General features: G+C 46.3%; 1 protein-coding gene across 3 annotated transcripts in view; it reads left to right on the top strand.

Annotated features, from left to right (window-relative positions):
* Positions 1-21,120, top strand: part of ZC3H3 (zinc finger CCCH-type containing 3) — a 135,644-nt gene that overhangs the window by 48,810 nt on the left and 65,714 nt on the right. For all 3 annotated transcript variants that reach the window (XM_041459543.1, XM_041459542.1, XM_041459544.1), the window contains exon 4: positions 9,165-9,315. In XM_041459543.1, the coding sequence (XP_041315477.1) occupies positions 9,165-9,315 (151 nt within the window). The remainder of the gene's footprint in view (positions 1-9,164; positions 9,316-21,120) is intronic.

Raw genomic sequence — 21,120 nt, 5'->3', positions numbered from 1 at the left:
TTCCATGGATGTGATGCTTTTCTGGCTTTTTGGCAAATAGTTCCCTCAGCAAACCTGTGTGCCTCTATTCAATGGCTACAACTTGTAGTTGAATCCCTTTGTTTCTCGTAGGGATGGATTTTGAGCCTGTCCATCACCTGCTTTATATCAAAGTTTAGAAAGGAGAATTAAAAGGAACTTAATGAACCTTCTGCCTGCAAAGTTTTCCTCCCATCTCCCTGAGTTTATCCAAGTTCCTCTGCTGAATGCCAGAGTCAGGTCAGGTTCTTTTTAAGTGGATGCTTAGAAAGCTGAAAGCTGGCCTTCTGTTGGATAAGTGGCTTTGAGGGTGGGGAATACCTAAGAGATTCAAATTTTTCCTTGTTAAATTTAAATAAAATAAAAAAAAAAAAGAAAAAAAAAAAAGAAGTCAATCCTAAAGCATGAATGCAAATGGAATTCCAGCCCGCCGAGCGCTCCCAAGGCAGAGCCACCTCTTCCCGTGTCACGGTGAGGCGTGAACATGAGATCCCTGAACCCATTTGATTATAGCCGGGGTTTTTCTGGTGTCTGAAGTGCTGGAAACGATCAAGAGCAGGAAAAGTGGAGTGATTTATTAGACTCATAAAAATTCATACTTTGTTATTCCAGTTGTCTTCCATCTGCAGCTTGTTAGAACGAGCACCCCTGGCAGCTCCCGCCGCGAGGCCGGGGGGAGGAGGGCATTTATCAGCTTTCCTCCTGCCATCCCGCTCTCATTTAGAGGAATGGATCCAGCTCCTGGAAACACATTAATAATCATTCACCAAGGGAAGGGGGGAAGGAAAACCCACCACCCTCTTTTGTTATAATAATAAGGGTTGTGTTTGAACAAGGGCCGATGCTCCAGAGACCCATTCAGGCTCTTTAACATGGGCTGGAGCTGGGAAAACGGTGTTCAGAGCCTTCAGTGTGACCTCCTCTTGCCAATCCTCGTGGATAATGTGGGCTCTCCTCATCCTTGGAAGGCTTTTCTGCTCCTGTGATGTTTGGAAGGGCTATCCTGCGGCTTTTTGGCAGTGGGGATGAGGATGTGATAGCTTGTGGGGTTACTGGGGTTACTGGTGATGTGTCCTCCTGTCCCCACCAAGACCTTATTGGACCCCTCTGTCTCTGCCTCTCTCTGTATTTTGGGATTGGAGGGAATAAACCAGGATATTTGCTGGTGTTGCTGTTGTAGTTGGAATATTGGTGTTGGAATTGTGTAGTCAAGGGCACAGTTCTTCCCATTATTTTCTAAGGCTTCCCAAATCACCTGGCTTTGGGGGCTGTCAGGACTAAAGTGACTCAGACCCCTTTGAAAAATGATATGGATTTGGATAAATGAAGGATGGCTTTGGTTGGGAAAGACCTCTGAGATCGTCGAGTCTCAACCATTCGCCTAGCAACTGCCAGGGCTACCACTAATCCATGTCCCCAAGTGCCACATCCACACATTCTTGAACACTTGCAGGCATGGTATTCCACGAAGAATGGAAGGGTCTGGAGCACCAGGAGCAGCTGAGGGTGCTGGAGGGGTTCAGCCTGGAGAAAAGGAGGCTCAGGGGGGACCTTGTGGCTCTGCACAACTCCCTGACAGGAGGGTGCAGCCAGATGGGGGTCAGGGTCAAGGGAAAGGACAAGAGGAAAAGACCTCAGGTTGTGCCAGGAGAGGTTTAGATTGGATATTGGAGAGAAAAAATTGTTCATGGAAAAGTGGTCAGGTGTTAGAATAGGCTCCCTTGGCAGTGGTGGAGTTACCATCCCTAGAAGAGTTCAAAAAATGCATGGATGTGGCACTTGGGGACGTGGTTTAGCAGTGGCATTGGCAGTACTGAACAGTTTGACTCAGTGGTCTTAGTGCTCTTTTCCAACCTAAACCATTCCATGATTCCATGCTGGATGTTGTGGTTTCCTGGGAGTACCCAAACCCCAAAGACACCACATCCACTGAACCAGATCCACTAAAATCCATCCTGTGCAGCATCCCAGCTGCAGATTGAAGTTGGGATTGCACCAGTGGGCTGGAAAGAGAGTACAGGTCCTCAGCCTTTTGGGAGGCTCATCCTGAATGTCTTTTGCAACAGCATTTTCCCAGGGAGTTTCTTGTAGCTCTGTGACTTTCACGTCTGCTGCTTTTCTTTCTGCATCTCTCCGGTCACGCTTGCTGCCAGTGTTTCCTCACTGTTGGATTTCTCCTGGCTGTGCCATCCCCAGCTTTTCCAGATGCTCTTCTCCTCGCTCCCCTTCTTTCTTCTCAACAGCTCAGGCATCACTTTGTTCCCCCATGACATCTCCAAGCATCATGGGGCTTTTCTAAACATTTGGATTTTTGAAAGGCTCTAATAAGGTCTGTCTGGAACCTTCCCTTCTCCAGGCTGGACATTCCCAGCTCTCCCAGCTGTCTCCAGAGCAGAAAGCTCCAGCCCTTGGAGCATCTCCATGGCCTCCTCTGGACCTTCTCCAGCAGCTCCACATCCCTCTGTTGGAGCAGAAGAGCCCAGAGCTGGATGTATAATTCCAGGTGGGATCTCACCTGAGCAAAGCAGAGGGGCAGAATCCCTCCCTTTCCTGCTGCTGGAATTTTTCTCTTCAAGTTGGATGATGTTTTCCCATTCTTTATTTCCTGGAAACAAAATAACCTAAACCCTGGAATTTTGGATGCAGATCCAGACCCACAGATTTTATTTGAGCAGGATATGTGGATTAGCCCAGAGAGGTTGTGAATCCTCATCCCTGGAAGTGTTCAAAGCCAGGCTGGACAAGGCTTGGAGCAACCTGTTCTAGTGGAAGGTGTCCCTGCCCATGGTAAGGGTTTTGGAATAAGGTGGTCTTAAAGGCCCCTTCCAAGCCAAACAATTTCATGAATTTAATACTTTGCCTGATAAAATGTGTTTCCTTACAGTTCATCTCCAAGTGCCAGCGCCCAGCGCAGCCTCGCTCCTGGTGGATTCTGTGAACTTCCTCTTTTCCTGTGGTCCGATTGACATAACGGAATTAGCCAAGCAGATTTGGTATTAATTTTCCAAATATTCCCAGCTGAAAGCAGCTGCCATGCTAAGCAAATTTGCCAATGGTTTTGGAGTTCTCTAAAATGTTTCAGCTCCAAATCCTGCCCTTCTTCCGTCCTCTCAAAATGTGACAACTGGAGCAGCTGTCGTGCTCTGGGTCCCAGGTAAAGCAGTTTGGATCAATTGGATTTATTTCCTATTAAGCAGCAGTTCATGATCATAAAGCATCGTTTACACGCCGGCATAAAGGGCCGTTGCTCTTGAAAGAGCTCGGAACTGAATGAGTGTGAAAATTAAATTCCCCTCTTAAACCCAAGGATGGTCCTTTTGGAAGCTGATTCCAGTCGCAACATAATTAACCTCTTGCTGTGCCATTCTGTGGGAACATATTGAACCTGCTCCGGGATAATCATCCCTAATACTGGTGTCTGCTTTCACACTGAATTCCTAACAGCATTACAGTAATCCCAAAGCTTTTGTTGACTCCAGGGACTTTGCCAAGTTGGCAGCCAGGACAAAAGGTGTCGGAGCTCCGTGGCTCAGGGGTGGTGCCATCCAGGTGTGGTGGGATGGGAAACACCAGATCCATTTGCTTTTGGGTGGAGGAGCTGTAGTGGAACTTTATTCAGGTTTCCCATGGATTTATCCCTGTTGAAGGTCATTTCCGTATGTTTGGAGCAACCTGGTCTAGTGGAAGGTGTCCCAGTCCATAGCAGAGGGTTGGAACTCTGTGGTGTTAAAGGTCCCTTCCAACCCAAACCATTCGATGATTCTTGTTTTAGCCAAACTTCTCTCTGTTTTCCTCAGTTTTCCCTCCATTGCTCTTCCCTTCCCATCCACAGTTTTTCTCATCCAGGGAAGCAAGTGGTGTTTGGGATAATCCCCATGAGGTTTGGGTGTATTTCCACCTCTGCACCCAGTGATGAGCTGAAGTCTGAGACTGGAGAAGAGAAGGGTTCAGGGAGACCTTTGAGCCCCTTCCAGTGCCTGAAGGGGCTCCAAGAGAGCCAGAGAGGGACTTTGGACAAGCAAATGGAGTGACAGGACAAGAGGGAATAGCTTCTCACTGCCAGAAGGCAGAGACAGATAGGATATTGGTAAGGAATTCTTCCCTGTGAGGGTGGTGAGGGGCTGGAATTCCCAGAGAAGCTGTGGCTGCCCCTGGATCCCTGGAAGTGTCCAAGGCCAGGCTGAGTGGGGCTTGGAGTAACCTGGCTCTCATGTGAAGGGCAGTGATTGGGATTCCCAATCCCTTTAAGCTGCTGAGCAGGAGTGATCCATCCTGGCCATCAGAGCTTCCCATGGTGCTTCTGCTGTCAAGGTTGCTCCTGGCTGCAAACTCCTCTGCTGCCCCCAAATTTGCCCTTGGACCTTCTTACTAAAATCCTGAAAAGCTCCTCCACCACCTTCACTTCATCCACGAGGTGGGAGACAGTGCAAAATGATCAGATCCATTAGGAAATGGTCTTGCAGGGATTTCACAAGGAGCAGATGTGGGGGTCTCATTCCATGCCTTGACATTGGTCATCCCAAAATCCACATAACAGAAGCCAGCAGCAAATTGTTTTTAGTCAGGAATGCCTTTTCCCATGGAAAAGAGGGAGATTGGATCCCATACCATCACAGAGCATCAGTGTATGATGGTCCTGCTGCAGCCTGGGATGTCTTTGGTTGAGCGTCTTCTTCCTTCAGGGAGATGGAATCTCCTTTGGCAGAGATTTTCAGTTCTTTTTGGAGCTGCTTTGGCTTCTAAGTGGGAGTTTTCTACCCCCTATCAGGAGCTGGGACATGCTGGTGGCTCCTTCACTCATGCCCTAATAGTCCTTAACCCTTCTGTTTTTTCCCCTCACGCCTGTTTGGAAAGAGCAATTTGGTTTTATCAGAGTTTTTTTGGTCTCTGCTTTGCTTTTTTCCTTGGGGTAGTTCTGCTGCATCCCTTTAATCTCTGAGGTTTTCCCCGCTGCTGGGGACAATCCTGGCAGTGTATCCAAGGTTCAGCTTCTGCTCCTCAATTTGCATTCGTCCCCGCTCCCGTCTCGCTTCCAAGTGCTGGAAGATCAATGTACCTGTCACTCACTGCTTCCCGTCTCGCCTCCGATCGGGATTAATGGCACAGCTCGGTACTGAGCCCCGATGGAGGCAGAGAGGAGGGGTCGTGGTGGCCAAGGATTGACAATGGGTGACCTTGTGGCACCCAGGTCATGACTTAATTTAGTTCTTTTTCCCATTCCTATGCCCATATAGGAAGCTTTTCTATCCCATATCCTGTTCCTGAAGCAGCAGTAATCTCTTGGATTTGGGAATCTGCCCTCCTGAAGTTCCTGTTGTTTATTTAACTTCCTTTTTCCCATCAGTATCTGAACAGGATTTACTCCACTGTTATTGTGGTTTCCCTCATCCAGCCTGAGCATCATCATCTTCCTCTTGCCTCATGGATTTAGAATCACAGAATCATGGAATAATCGTTAAGGTTGGAAAAGAGCTCTGAGATCATCAAGTCCAAATGTTAATTCAGCACTTCCACGGCCACCACTAAACTCTGTCCACAACTGCCACATCAACACGGCTTTTTGGGACATGTTTCACTGGACCAGGTTGCTCCAAGCCCCATCCAATCCATGGGTGGGGCAAGCACAATTTCTTTGGGTAACCTGTAGCAGGGCCTCCCCACCCTCCCAGGGAAGAATTCCTTCCCAATATTCTATCTAACCCTGCCCTCTGGCAGTGGGAAGCCATTCCTCCTTGTCGTTTCACTCCAGGACCATGTCCAAAGTAATTTCCTATCTTTCTTTTAAGCCTCCTTTAAAAGAAGGTTTCTCCAGACCCTTCTACAGGTGAAATATTCCAGGAGCGAACTCTTTTTATTCCCTCCCTGCTTCAACTTCCCCAGGGGGCCAATTCTTGGTACTTCTCTCAGGAAAATAAGAGAAGAAATAAGGACCCTTGCATCCAACCCCTTTCCTAAGGGATGCGTGTGCTGGTGGCTCCTGGATCCTACCTGCTTGAGGCACCCTGGTAAGAGATTTTGGCAACAAATTCCCCATCTCAAGGTCAGCATTGGACAAGAGGAAACAGCTTTAAGTTATACCAGGGGAAGTTTTGTTTGGATATTAGGAAAAATGTCTTCACTGAAGGGTTGCCCAGGGAGGTGGTGGAATCATCATTCCTTGAGGGATTTAAAAGCCCGCGTGGATGTGACACTTGGGGACACGATTTAGTGGTGGCCTTGGCAGCACTGGGTTGATGACCTTAGAGGTCTTTTCGAACCTTAACAATTCTACATTTGGAGTTTACACCAGGATTTTTTTTTTCCCTGGGAACAGGAGGCACGAGCGGCACCCGCGGGATTCGCGGCTCCGCAGAAAGCCCCGAGCTCAGCAGCGCGCGGCCCTGGCTGATAAATGATGCTCATATCCCATTCGAATATGATGCAAGCAGTTTTTTTGTAGTTTGTCTTCCATGGCGGTAGTAAAGTTTTTAATTAGGAAAGCTAATGAGATCGATTAGTCATTAGAAGTGACCTCTGGATCGCGGCGAGGAGTGGGGATGTGTGCGCCGGGCTGATAACGGGGGACGCTGGGGTATTGTTTGTAATAAAAGCGTGAAGTGTTTGATTTGAGTGAAATGTGCCACGGGGAATACATCACGCGGAGAGGAAAAAATTACAACCCTGGGAGCCTGTAATGAAGGGAATTAAACCAACATCCTGTCTAAATAACATGATTATCTACACAAAACCCCTCAGCTAGCAAGTAATAATAGAAAACGGAGCTCTTCGGAGAGGCTCTTTGAGGAGGTGGTTAATGCCGGAGTCGCGCATCAGGCACTTTCCAAGGAGCAGCTTCGGAATGAATACACCATCCAATTACCTCTGGGAATAGAGTTTGCCAGGTGCCAGCCTGTTTTGGGGAAGGAGGAGGAGGAGGGGGATGCCTGCAATAATTTGGGATCTCTCTTTCTTGTCAGGCAGGAGTTTGATGCAATTCTGGGTTGATTGGTGGCAGCTCAAGCTTGTGTGGGGGCAAAAAAATGTTAATTATGTATTCAGTAAATTCCCAGCTTAGTTATTCTGTGAGGTTGGAGTGGAGGAGGGAAAGGGGCAACTTCTGTTGTTGCTGGTTGGGGAGGATGTAAGACTGTGGCTCTCATCCCTTCCCCGGTGGGGTGGAAGTGCTTTGGGTACGTGGTTGGTGCTGTATCTGTGTGAGGTTAGGTGTGTCCACATGTTCTGGGTGACAAAAGCGACAAAAGGCAGATTTAGGTGGGATACTAGGGAGCAATTCTTCCCTGCAAGTGTGGTGAGGCCCTGGCAGATGTTACCCGGAGAAGCTTTGGCTGCTCCATCCATCCCTGGATGTGTCCAAGACCAGGTTGGATAGGGTTTGGAGCAGTCTGGGATGGTGGAAGATGTCCTTGCCCATGGCAGGGGGTTGAACTGGATGGTTTTCAAGTTCCCTTCCAACCCAAACCATTCCATGAGTCCATAATTTCAGGACAGTCCCACAATCACCATAGCTGGGATTTCATCATGTGTGTGGTGTTGTTCCCTGCAGGGGTTAGCGCCTCTTTCTTTTGTCCCCATTTTCCTGTCCTAAATACCGTCCCCTGAAAGAAAAAACTCCACATTTGCTGGTACTTGGGAGCAATTTTAATTGTAATTAGAGCTTCAACTTTGCAAAGGCTTTAAAAGCCCACGCAGAGGTTTGGTCACTGCACTGAAGAATTTGATCTGCTACAAAAAAATCCTGAGGTAGGGAAAGAGCAGTGAGATCCCATTTGCTTTCCATGTTCTTTCCTCTCTCCCTTCTTGCCTCACCTCTAAAGTGACCTCTGAAGTGCCTCACTTGTAAAGTGGCTGCAGTTCCTCTAAGTCATTGAATCATCAGATGGTTTCTACTGGAAGAGAGCTTGGAAGATCCTTTAGTTCCATGATTTATCCCATGGGTTCAGATTGCAGAACGTTGTGAGCGTCATCTTTACCACAAAAAATTCCAGTGATTTTTCTGTCACGGCAGAGCCTGGTTTTTGCCTTTTTCCATCACCAGGGGTTATAACTTTTTTTCTGAATTTGGGAATGGAAATTTGTGTTGCCTGATCCCTCCCAAAGCCAACACAAGTCATCAACTTGTTGGGAATGCTCAAGAAGGAAAATATTCCCTATATGAAACTGTAAAGCTGTGGATTGGTGTTGCCACTGTTGCAGAGCAATGGGGGAGCTGTTCCCTCCTTCCTAGGGAATGGTGTCAGCTCTAAAATGTATTTCCCTATTTTTCCTAGTCTACCTGGGAATCCACCTTATTCTCCCTCCTCTCACAGAGATAAACATGGGGATGGGTCGAATGTTTTCAGTGGAAATAATGCTCCCACTTTTCCCCTCCCAGCCTCTCCATAATTTTAATGAGAGGATCTCCAAGAAAAACAGCCAGCCCTTTAAATCAGTTATAAAACCCAGAGACCGAGGCTCAGCATGGAGTGTCAGCTTTAATTATCTGGGCAGTTACAGCTGTATGTTATAAAAGTCGGGCAATTAGGTGCATTCCTGAAAGCTTGGGGAAAAAAAAAAAGGCTCGTGGAGGAAAACCGCAGTCAAACATAGAACTGTTAATTACACTAAACATTCTGCGGAATAACCTGGGATGTAGATCATCCTGCAACGTAGAGAATCTAGGAATGGGTAAGGTTCGAAGGGAGCTTAAAGCTCATCCAGTTCCCTGTCCATGGAAGGGACCTTCCATTATCCCAGGTTGCTCCAAGTCTTGTCCAACCTGGACTTCAGCACTTCTGAGGATTAAAAGTATTTTGAAAATGCCAAGGATTAAAGGCATACATTTATTTCCAGTGTGGATGTTGGGATCAAGGTGTTATTGGTGAATCCATGATTCCCGTGGTAGTGTTTTGCTGATGGGCTGGTGAACCAGTCCTAAGCACATCAAGACCTTTCTGTTACCCTGAAACTTCACCCCTTTTTTTAGGTGCTAAAATGTTGGATGTAGGACTTAAGTTGGATGTGGGACCAATGACCATTGAACTTGATGATCTTAAAGGTCTTTTCCAACCTTAAAAATTCCATGATTCTGTGAGAATGTCCGTGAGATCCCTCCTGTGCCCATCCACACCTAAATTTCAGGCCTGTTTTTCCATGTTTTTTTCTCCTAGGATCCAACTTCCACTTCGTAAGGAGCCCCCCAGCCAACAAGGTGATAAAGACGCGCTACAGGATCGTGAAGAAGAACGTGGTGTCTCCAGCCTTATCATCCTTCACCAGCCCCATTCCCACCTGGAAAACCAGGCGCCTTGTGACATCCAGGTAATTCTGCCATCCCTGGAATGCAGCTGCTTGGGATGTAGGAGCCACGGGAACTCCCACATTGGCTCTGTGTTTTTCTGTTGCATCTTCACTGTTTAATTTCTCTCTTTGTTTGGTCTACTCTGAGTTTATTGACTTAAAGTGTAAAATCATATTAGGAATTGTGTTATCCTGAGCTGGTGCCAACAGCTTATGCCTTTGGCTTCCTATGTATTCCCTCTTGGAATTAATTGTTTCCATGGTGCAGTTAAATAAGCTGAAAAGAGGATGAATAAACGTGTGGATGTTGGTGATGAAGAGGAGCATGTTGAATGCTCCAGACTTCCACTAGGATATAGGTGCTGTCCCAAACTAGTTTATTTCCAGTTATCTGGATGGGTGAAACATCCAGAAATATTTTGGCACTGAAGTTGCCGTAATCTTGTGTTGGAATATTCCTAAATCCATAGAGGTGGAGATGTTTCCAGGGAGTGTCTCAGAGACCAAGACAAGACCTGGAGCTTGTGTAAAGCAGGAAGGTTGTTAAAATAATTGATTCTTTAGACCAAGGTGCAATTAGAAGTGGTGGGTTTGGTGAAAATACAGATTTTGGCTGGTTTTAGGTCAGGAATATCTTGTCCTCCCACTGAAATGCCAGGAATCGTGGGAAGTATTTTGGGCAAAGAGAGTCTGTTCTGCTCTTCTCCAGCTTTGTTCTCCCTGCTTCAGGTGGTTTCCTCCAAAAGTTATTCCCCATCAATGCCCTGAGGATTGGTGGCTTTTATGGTAGAGGTGTGGAGGGACAAAAATCGTGGTGATTGTTTTTAAAGCCTGACTTTGCCTGATATTTCTCTTTAAAAGTGAATTTTGGGATTCCCAATCAGTATCTGAAGGGAGGGTTGGTTTTGGAAGAGTTCAAGGTGATGAAGCAAATGGGATAGACAGAGACATTGGTAAAAAAGGTTGGGTCAATTCTTGTGTGTATTTTCCAAGCTCTTGGTTGAGAAACTCCCCATCTCCTGTACTCTACTTGTCTCAAAGGGCTTCTTCCAGTATGGAAACTGGGATCCTTTTGGGCTCATGGTCAACCTTACCTGCACCACCTCCTCCTTTGTCTTCACATTCTACTTTTGCCTGTGATATTTTCCTACCTGGGCATCATCCCTGAGATCCACAGGTTTTGTTCTGGGTTGCCACCTCCATTTTTACATGCTTGGGACCAAATTCCTGCATTTCCATTTCCAGAAACAAACTGTGTAATTTTTTGCCTGCTCCATCATCCTGCAATTTCATGGAATCACAGAATCATTTGAGTTGGGAGGGACCTTTAAGATCATCTTGTTTCAACCTTCTGCCATGGGCAGGGACACCTTCCACTACCCCAGGTTGCTCCAACCTGGCCTTGGACATTTCTAGGGATGAGGCAGCCACAGTTTCTCTGGGAAACTTGTGCCAGGGCCTTACCACCCTGGAAGTGCCCAGGGCCAGGTTGGATGGGGCTTGGAGCAACCTGAGATAGTGGAAAGTATCTCTGACCATGGCAGAAGGTTGAAACAAGATGATCTTGAAGGTCCCTCCCAACTTAAACGATTCTGTGACTTTTCTGAGCCTTAATTAATAGAAAACAGCTCATCCTCCAGCTGTTGGTTTCAGCTTCTTCCCTCACTCCTTGTTACTTCAGATCTGGATGGTTGATGGATGGAGGATCCATGCTGAGAATCAAGGCAGGGATAAGCTTTGGGCATGGAATTCAGAGCAGGAATGTCTGGGGTCTGTGTGGTGGCTCTTGCTCAACCCATGGTGATTTTCCAAGGAACAACCTTGTTCTGCTGCGATTGGCTGAGAGCTCCCACTTGTAGGATCATTTTCTCTGTATTAATCTCCGACTTCATTAAATTGGTGTAGTTTAGATCTTACAGCTGCTTCAGACAAATCTTGATAAAATGCCATCAGCAAATTAAAACAATTATGTTTTAAAGAAGCCATAAATCTCCATCTCCCAATTACCTTCATTGGGGGTGATCAATCATCTGGCCTGTCTGGAGGAAGCACATGGCAAATGCTTCTCCTGGAGTTTTTACGGGATTTTTTGCTCCATCATTCCTATCTTGGATCTGTCACAAGCAAGACGCCAGGATCTGCGTTTTTCCTGATTTTCTTTGCTCTTCCCAAAACAAGGAGAAGCTCTGGTGATAGTGGGACACCTCTTTAGTCACCTCAGTTTTATTTTTCATACTGAGTAGTCAATTATTTTTAATATTTATATATTTCATTTTAATAATTGTGTTTTTATAATAATTTGATATTTTTAATATCCTCTTCCAATTAAGCCAGCAGTGGGGTAACAGCCGGTGGTGCTGCCCTCCAGTGCTACTCCCAAGCTTGTTCCCAGCTGGCACTAAGGAGCAATTTCTTCCATGAAGTCCAGGTTTTTGGGTATCTGGAAATAATGTGCCAGGGTTTTATTTTGCTGGGACATCCAGGATGTCGCCCTTTTTACCAATAAATCCTCAAATCACCAGACTAAGATGAAGAGGGATGTAGCTTTGGGAAATGAGTGACAGGGAGAGTTGCTGGAGGTACCTGATGTCGATCCCTTGGGAATGAATTCCATCCTCCCCTTCTTGCTGGGTTGCATAAAACTGGTCCCTGCTGCTGACTTTTCTTCGAGGCGATAGGTGGGAGTATATTTTAAATTAATTTTACTCCACTTTTTGTAATATTTTTGTTTTAAATAGATTTATAAGCAACTCGGGGCCTATTTCTCCAAATTTATGAAGATAATTTTCACTCTCCTGATAAGGTGAAATTTACACCTGCTATTTCCATATTAATTCACATTGCTAAGTGGATCTAATTTTCTTCCGTTCTTCTATCTGGTGAGTGTGGCCTTTCCTAATGCAATTTCCCCCTCACTAAATCACTGTGATCGGGAGTCATGATCGAGTTAAATTAACTTAAATTAATTTACTTAATAAGAGCTCCAGATCATTGTGAATGAGGTTAAGATTTATTGATTCTCCTTTTCACTCCTCCCCCTTATCTCCCGCGGCTTTGCTGGGAGCGCAGCTCACAAGGGCTGTGATTTGCTGGCCTTAAATTTCAGTCGCTCCTGGTGACATTGAGGTTGATCATCTCTTAAAAATCCTCTCTCCTCACAGCCTCCCTCTGCTGGGAAAGGGATGAGGGATAGAGGAGTTGGGATGGATGAAGCGTTGTGCTGAGATTTGAGAGTGATGCTTCTCCTGCTTCCAGCCTCTTTCCATGGTCCATGTGGATGTGGCCACCAAAAAAATGGGGTGTCCACATGCCACAGACCTTGCACAGAGGCAGCAGAAGACTTCTCGGGTTGATGATCGGAGGGATGGAGCATCTTTCCTACAAGGAAATGCTGAGAGAATTGGGATTGTTCAGCCTGGAGAAGAGAAGTTTCAGGGTGACCTCAATGCAGCCTTCCAGTCCCTGAAGGGGCTGACAGGAAAGATGGAGAGGGCATTTTTGCAAGGAGTGACAGGACAAGGGGGAATGGCTTCCCACTGAAAATAAGTAGTGTTAGATTGGATATCAGGAAGAAGTTCTTCCGTGTGAGGGTGGTGAGGCCCTTGCACAGGTTTCCCAGAGAAGCTGGATCCCCAGGGAAGTGGTCCCAAAGCTTTCGGAGCTCAAGGAGCATTTGGACGCTCTCAGGCACTGGGTGAGATTTTTGAGGTGTCATGTGCGGGACCAGGAGTTGGACTAGATGATCCTTGTGTGTCCCTTCCAACTCAGAATATTCTAGGATTCTATAAACTCCTTCAGAAGACTCCAGTCTCTCTCTCTCTCTCTGGAGGGCCAGAACCACTTTTAAGCCACATTTTTGGGAGCAGAGAGCCCTTTGAGTTGAGCTTATAGATCCTCAGTGGGGGAATGAAACACTGACCCACTTTGAAGAGTTTTCTTCTCAAATCCTGCTGCAAGTGTGCAAAACAAAAGTCACCTGTCTGCAAATAATGAGTTGTGTCTGGCACTGCTGGGGAAACTGATATTTCTTCCTGAAAACTTTGCGGTGCCTCTTGAGGGAGAATCCTACCCCTCCAGCACTATAAATAAGTAAAGAACAAGATAATCCAACATTTGTCAGAGAAATGCCAGCTCAGGAGAAAGAAACTTGTCAGTTGAGGATTTGCTCGTGTAGTTTAGTTTAGTTTTCTGTTTTCCTTTTATTTTCTTCTCTTTTGTTCTGTTTTGTGGCCTGGAGCGCATTGAACAGATTAAGATGGAAACAGTTGTCACCATCCCTGGGGGTGTTCAAGAAATGACTGGATGTGGCACTCAGCGCTCTGGTCTGGTTGACACGGCAGTCAAAGTTTGGACTTGATGGTCTTTTCCAGCCTAAAAGATTCTGTGATATGGTGATTACAAGGATTTCTCCCCCAGGTTTCAAAGATCTGAAGCCTTTAGGGATTCAAACTGAAAGATGAAGAGGGCGATGCAGGTTTTGAAATGGGGTTCAGCCACATTGGTGGGTGCAAGGACCACTTCCCTGGGAAAGGGGAGATACCGCTGAGCATTCAAGAGGAGGAGGAACCACCATCCCTTCCAGTCATCCTCTGCAGGAGGTTGGGATACTGTGTTCCAGGTCACTTGGACACACCAACCTCCTTGTCCCATCCTTTCCTTTCCTTCACAGTGGGTGGTTTTGGGTTTCCAATTTCCTTTTGCTCACTTTACGACATCTTTTAGACACTGATTGCCAGCTGGCTGACCCAACTCATGATCCAGTTCAGAGAATCATGGAATGGTTTGGCTTAGAAGGGACCTGGGAAGAGTATCTGGTCCTGCCATGGGCAGGGATGCCTTCCACTAGACCAGGTTTTTCCAATCCCTATCCACATTTCCATGGGATAGGACCATTTCATGCAGCCCCTGTCATCCATTCCCAGAGAAGCCTTCCTGATTTTCCATTCCATTTTTCCGGCATTCCTTGAGTGCTGTTACAAGTTTCCCTGTGGAAGTGATTTCACTGCCTTGAGACAGCAGGATCTTGTGGTGGGGAAGGGCACTTGGCTTTCCTGTTATTTTCCATGTTATTCTGTAGTGGGTGGAGCCACAGGTGCCAGTCCTGGTGTGCTGTTACTGTGTAATTAATCCTTTCTCCCTAAATCCATGGGAATTTGGTAAGAATGGGAATCTTGGTTACGGAATAGAGTCCTGTGTTTCCCACTGGATGCATTCCAGTTCCTGTAACTCATTCCCACAAAACGGTGTGGTGGACTTGGCATGGATGAAATGAGTGCTAAAACTCAATATATCCCCTCTCTTTTGGGGAGGAGAATGTATCCTTGGGAATTCTGGGGAAGCTTTCTCATGCTTTCCGTATTCCTCTTGTTGTGTTGGAGATTGGGGCAATCAGGATCTGCACCGACTCATTCGCCATAATCCCACTGGTGGACAGTAATGGGTTAAACCAGACTAAATCCATCACTTCTGAGCTTTTCAGTTACACTCTGAGGGTCCCTAAGAAGTCCATCCATTCAGGAAACGGGATGTGGTCACCCAACATCTGTGACTCCTCTGGGAGCTGTTAGGAAGCGCTTGGGATACTTTGGTTGCTCGTTGTACAACCCAGCATTGGGTTGGGGTGGTGGTGAGACCCTGGCACAAGCTGCCCAGGAAAGTTGTGTCTACCCCATCCCTGGAAGTCTTCCAGTTCAGGTCGGACAGGGCTTGGAGCAACCTGGGACAGTGGAAGGTGTCCCTGTCCGTGGCTGGAACTCGATGGTTTTTAATGCCTGTTTCAACCCAAACTGTTCTGGGGTTCTTTGTTCACGATCCTGGAAGGTCAGCAGTTGGAGCTGAGAACAGAGAGCAGAGTGTGGGGCTGTAATTCAAAGTGGATGGAGCAAATCCACGTTTCTGCAATTCTGGGGTGTCATCTCAAAAGTTGCAGAGAAAAAAGGGAAAACTGTTAACGTCGGCTTCCACGGCGGAAAATTGCCGAGCGCTCCGATGGGAGAGGCTTTAATCGACATTCCCATATATTGTGAGCAGACAGGGATGGACATTTTAAAGATCTCAGCAAATGCTGTCTTTTCTCCTTGATCCATTTATTTTTTCCACCAGTCTGTACCTTCTAGGATCCAAGAAGTGGTATCCCAACCTCCCAGAACCAGTTTGGAGCACAAACTAGACAGATTTGAGCCAGATGCTGCTTTAAGTAGTGCAAGTGGTTCAGTCTCCCAGTTTTGGGGGGTTTCAAGCACAGCTTTTTATGTTGTTTATTTAATTTGGATGATGCTCCAGTGGGATTTTACCTCTGGGTGCCGATTGCTCTGGGATATTCCCACATGGAGGCGAGGGAATCATGAGCAGAGGGCAGAGGTTGGGACACCGGGAGTTAATTTCCTTTTATCAAGATGATAAAATCCCCCCTCCGCCTTCCCGGCTTTTGCCGCGTTAATCTGCGAACGGAGTCGGAATGTGACGAATGGCCTTAAAGTTCCTGTCAATTTTTTTCTTCCCAAATTCATTTGACATGAAAGTGAGAAGTAAACAGAAAGCCTGTGGTTAAGCAGATAACTTGGAAAGCCTTTTCCATCACATTTAAAAACGGCCGTGTCATGGATTCTGCGAATTGGCGGCTCCTATTTTGTTTGATTTTATTTTGTCTGTGTGGTAAATTTTCTTTTAATAATCCCGACGTGGTTTGACGAGGTTTTAGGCCTCGGATTTTTTTTTGAAGGGATGTTAAACCATTCTCCAAAATGACATCTCATTAAAGTGAAATTCATCTGCTGGGATTGGAGCTGTTACAAGCAGGAGGGAACAGTAACTCCCATTTGGAAATCCATATTTTTTGTTTCTATAGGAAGTACTTTTAATCCCTTTAATGAGGCTGGGATGAGATGCACAACCCGGATTGTTTCGGAGCAGCCCTGACATCTGGCCCAGCATAATCCAGTTTCTGTTCTGGACTGGTTTAGAGGCTTTAAAAAACAATGGCACCTCTTTGGGGCAAAGCTGGGGATTAATCCTCCCTGTTCTTGGTGCTCCCCTTCTTCCTGAGAGACGGACACTGGGGAAAAGTCACTCCTCTCTTCTGTCTTCCTTTGCTTTTTATTTCTTATTTCTGTTTCTTCTTACCCATTTTCATTTTCTTTTGTCTTTTTCATCTTTCCCTTTTTCTTGTTATTTTCTTTTTCTTCTTCCTTTCCCCCTTTTCCTTTTCTTGTTTTCCTTTATAAATTGTTTTGCCTTTGCTATCTTTTTTCTTTTCCCTTTTTCTAGATTTTCCCCCCTTTTACTTTTCATCTTTTTTCTTTTTCCTTTTTTATCTTCTTCCTTTTTCACCTTCTTGCCTTTTTCCTCTTTTCTTTTTTCCCCCTTTCCTTTTCTCATTTTTCCTTTTTTCCCCTTTTTCTTTACTCCTTTTATCTCCTACCCGCCTTTCCCTTTTTTCCCCTTTCCTTTGTTTTTTCTCCTTTGCTTTATTTCTTTTTTCTTTTCCCTATTTCCTCTTTCCTTTTTTCTTTTTTCTAGTTCCATCCTTTTTTACCTTTTCCCCTTTTTCTCATTTTTCCCCCTTTTCTTTTTTCTTCCTTTATTTTTCATTATTCTTTTGCCTTCTCCCTGTTTTTTCATTTCCTTTTTTCCTTTATTTCCATCTTTTAACTTCTTCCTTTTTTCCATTTTATCTCCTTCTTTCCTTTTACTTTTCCCTTTTCTTCTTGTTTTTATTTTTCCTTTTTTCCCTTCCTCTTTTTCCTCTTTCATTTTTCTTTTTTCCTCTCCCCCCTTTTACCCTTTTCCCCTTTCCTCCTTTTTTTCCTTTCTCTTTCTCCTTTTCCCATTTTCCCCTTTTCACATTTTCCCATTTTCCCCTTTCCTCCTTTTTTTTCCTTTCTCTTTCTCCTTTTCCATTTTCCCTTTTTCTCATTTTCCCCTTTTTTCTCATTTTCTTCTTTTTCTCATTTTTCCCTTTTCCCTTTTTTGCTTTTCCTTTGTAGTCTAATTTCCTTCCTCCCCTTTAAATATTTTTTTCATATTTTCTTTAATTTCTTTTTTTTCCTTCTCTTTTTCCCTTCTTCCTCCACTTTTCCTTTTTTTTTTTTTCCCTCCTCTTTTTTCCCCTCTTTTTTTCTTTTCCCCCTCTTTTTTTTCCCCCTTGTCCTTCTCCCAAACATCTCTCCCAGCTGGTTGATTTCCTACCTGGCAAACTCAGCAGCAAATCCAAGTTGTGCTGCTTCCAGTGGGATTCAGGGACTCCACCACTCCCACTCCCTGCCCTGACTGCCCCCATCCTCCCAGTCTCCCCAGTCCTGTCCAGTTCCTAGGCAAACTTATGCAGGGAGGTTTGATTTTTCCTGCTTTTCCATGGATTCCAGGCAGCTGGCACTGCAGGGAAGCGCTCCCATTCCCTCCTCCTGGGTCAGCCGCAGTAATCGTGCTCCACTTCGGAGGAAGTAATGAAACCAAAATAAAAGCAGGACTCAGGGGTTAATGGCCAGCTCTAAATGCACATGAACATCCTTAGGAATAATGGGATTTTCCTTTTTTAATTTTGGTTAATGGAGTCGTCGCGTTTCGAATGGATTCCATTAAAAAGAAAACTGCCACATCCGATCCCGGGGACAGTGAGGGGTTATTTACTCGGCAGGGTGTTGTGTGGATCCTGGATCAGCTTTTCCCTGGAGCCTGGAGCATTCTTGTTGGGGAGCCCAGCATTCCGTAACCTGGATCTTTTCTTCCTGGGAAATCTTGCAGCTTCATTCCATGCTGGAGCTGTGTTGGATTTGATGATCTGGAAAGGCTTTTCCAACTCAATCCAGTGAGAGCCCCCAACATGGCACCACTTTCCTGCCACATTAGGTGTTGGATTTGCTGCACCCTTTGGCATGAGATCACAAAATCCCAGGATCATTTAGGTTGGAAAAGACCTCTAAGATCATCAAGTCCAACCTGAGACTGATCTCTACCTTGTCACCCAGACCAGAGCACTGAGTGCTACATCCAGCTGTTCCTTGGATACCTCCAGGGATGGTGATTCCACCACCTCCCTGGCAGCCCATTCCAATTTTACTCTTTTTTTGGTGAAAAAATTCCTTCTAAGATTCCCAAGTTGGATGGAAGTCATCTGGAAGTCATCCAGTCCATAGCATGGAAAACCTAATTGGACTGTCTTTCTTCTGCCTTATTTCCCCCATCCCAAACCAAATTTGATGGTGCAAAATCACTGTCATGTTCCTGGCTGGAATCCGTGGCATCCTCAGTGGGATTTTCACCTGGGTCAGGAAGTGTTTCAAAATTGGTCTCCTGAGTGAGACCTCTTAAGTTGTTGGGCTTCACAGACCAGTCTTGGAAGTTCAAACTTGACCCATGGTAGATAAAACCATTCCTGAGGATATTCAGCAGCTCCTGGTGGACTTTGGATTGTCAAGGCCAGGCGGGAGCAAAGTAAGGGGTGTGGTTTTGTTGGAATGTGTTTGATTTGCAGTGTGAATTTTGGATCCTCAGCACCAGACTGGCTCTCTAGATCTACTCAGAAGGGTCCCCACTACTTTTGGGATGCTGTGGGTCAGGGACAAGGAGATTCTGGAACCCTGATGGTGTTTGCAACCAAAAGATCCTCTGGAAAAAGATGAACTGAGATGATAAGTGAGATAAAAAAAGGAGACTCTGCATTCCAGGAAATGCTTGTTTGGAGGGGTGCAGGGGACTCGTGAGTGTTTTGGGGTGAGGAACCGTGTCCCAGTTACATCAGGGTGCTCCCCAGGCATTCCCAGCCCCCTGGTCTGGACAAACCAGGTGGAAAGATCCCAGAGGAACTAAAACCAGGCTGGAGGTCATCACCTCTGTTGTGTCACAGAGCAGAGGTGCTTGTGATGGTGCCACTTCTCAATGAGCTCCTGGGCAACATCTTCCTGCCTGGCTGCTCCCACCATTCCATTCCCGTGGAATTTTGGGTTAATATGTTTCCCTTAGAGTTTCTAGTAGGCTGAGAGCACCTGCAGGGGTGGCTTGAGGAGAATTTGCTCAGGAGTAGTTTTCATTAGCCAGGATTTTTTTTCCTCTGCTTTTTTGAGGTCTTTCTGTGTTTTCCGAGTCCGGCAGCTGTCAGAGAAAAGCAGAATATCCTTAGCAAGGAGCTTTAGAGGGATTAAAAGTTGAGAGTTTGCAGCTGTGGATCAGCAGTTTTGGGTTGGGGATGGATCCATCTGGTGCAGAAACTCAGGTGGGAGAGGTGAAAATGTAGGCTCAGGTAACTCAAGAGGTCTTATCTGATGGTGGGTGCCATCTCCAGGTGCTGGGACACCAGACTGGAGATGGTCCTGCCCATCCTATGATGGGAAAAGTCAATAATTCTCTGAGTGCTCTGGAGCCAGGCTGGGAGAGCTGGGAATGTCCAGCCTGGAATAGAGAAGGCACCAGGGAGACTTCAGAACCTCCTCCAGTGCCTAAAGGGGCTCCAAGAGAGCTGGAGAGGGACTTTGGACAAGGGATGGAGGGACAGGACACAGGGAATGGCTTCCCACCGCCAGAGGGCAGGGATAGATGGGATATTGAGAAGGAATTCTTCCCTGTGAGGGTGGTGAGGGGCTGGGGTGGAATTCCTGGAGAAGCTGTGGCTGCCTGATCCCTGCAAGTGTCCAAGGCCAAGCTGAACAGGGTTTGGAGCAACCTGGCATAGTGGAAGATTTCCCTGCCCATCTCAGGGGTTGGAACTGGATGGTTTTGAAGGTCCCTTCCCACTTGCACCATTCCACAATTCCATAAAAAATGTTAATTATGGCTGTAATGCTATTTTTTGTGAATTAGTGCTCAGGGTCTGGGATGGGCTTTGGGCAGCCAGGAGAGATGTTCAGGGAAGGAAGCAGAGGATTGATCCTTCCCCTTCCAGTCTTGGGATTCTTGTTCAAAGTCCCCCAGGAACTGAGCGTGGTTCTGTTGGGATTTGGAGCCGGTCTCTAAAACACTTTAACCCTCTTGGTGCTGCTCTCTCTGTCCCAGGGCATCCATTTATTCCTACCCAGGTACTCCAGCATGAAATCCATCACCTCTGTTGTGTCACAGAGCAGAGGTGCTTGTGATGGTGCCACTTCTCAATGAGCTCCTGGGCAACATCTTCCTGCCTGGCTGCTCCCACCATTCCATTCCCATGGAATTTTGGGTTAATATGTTTCCCTTAGTGTTTCTAGTAGGCTGAGAGCACCTGCAGGGGTGGCTTGAGGAGAATTTGCTCAGGAGTAGTTTTCATTAGCCAGGATTTTTTTTCCTCTGCTTTTTTGAGGTCTTTCTGTGTTTTCCGAGTCCGGCAGCTGTCAGAGAAAAGCAGAATATCCTTAGCAAGGAGCTTTAGAGGGATTAAAAGTTGAGAGTTTGCAGCTGTGGATCAGTAGTTTTGGGTTGGGGATGGATCCATCTGGTGCAGAAACTCAGGTGGGAGAGGTGAAAATGTAGGCTCAGGTAACTCAAGAGGTCTTATCTGATGGTGGGTGCCATCTCCAGGTGCTGGGACACCAGACTGGAGATGGTCCTGCCCATCCTATGATGGGAAAAGTCAATAATTCTCTGAGTGCTCTGGAGCCAGGCTGGGAGAGCTGGGAATGTCCAGCCTGGAATAGAGAAGGCACCAGGGAGACTTCAGAATCCCCTCCAGTGCCTAAAGGGGCTCCAAGAGAGCTGGAGAGGGACTTTGGTCAAGGGATGGAGGGACAGGACACAGGGAATGGCTTCCCACCGCCAGAGGGCAGGGATAGATGGGATATTGAGAAGGAATTCTTCCCTGTGAGGGTGGTGAGGGGCTGGGGTGGAATTCCTGGAGAAGCTGTGGCTGCCTGATCCCTGCAA

The sequence above is a fragment of the Pyrgilauda ruficollis genome, unplaced genomic scaffold (assembly GCF_017590135.1).
Source record: "Pyrgilauda ruficollis isolate IOZ18807 unplaced genomic scaffold, ASM1759013v1 scaffold138, whole genome shotgun sequence".
In the NCBI taxonomy this organism is placed as follows: Eukaryota; Metazoa; Chordata; class Aves; order Passeriformes; family Passeridae; genus Pyrgilauda; species Pyrgilauda ruficollis.
The sequence above is the reverse complement of the archived record's forward strand: the minus strand, read 5'-3'. Positions and strand labels throughout refer to the sequence as shown.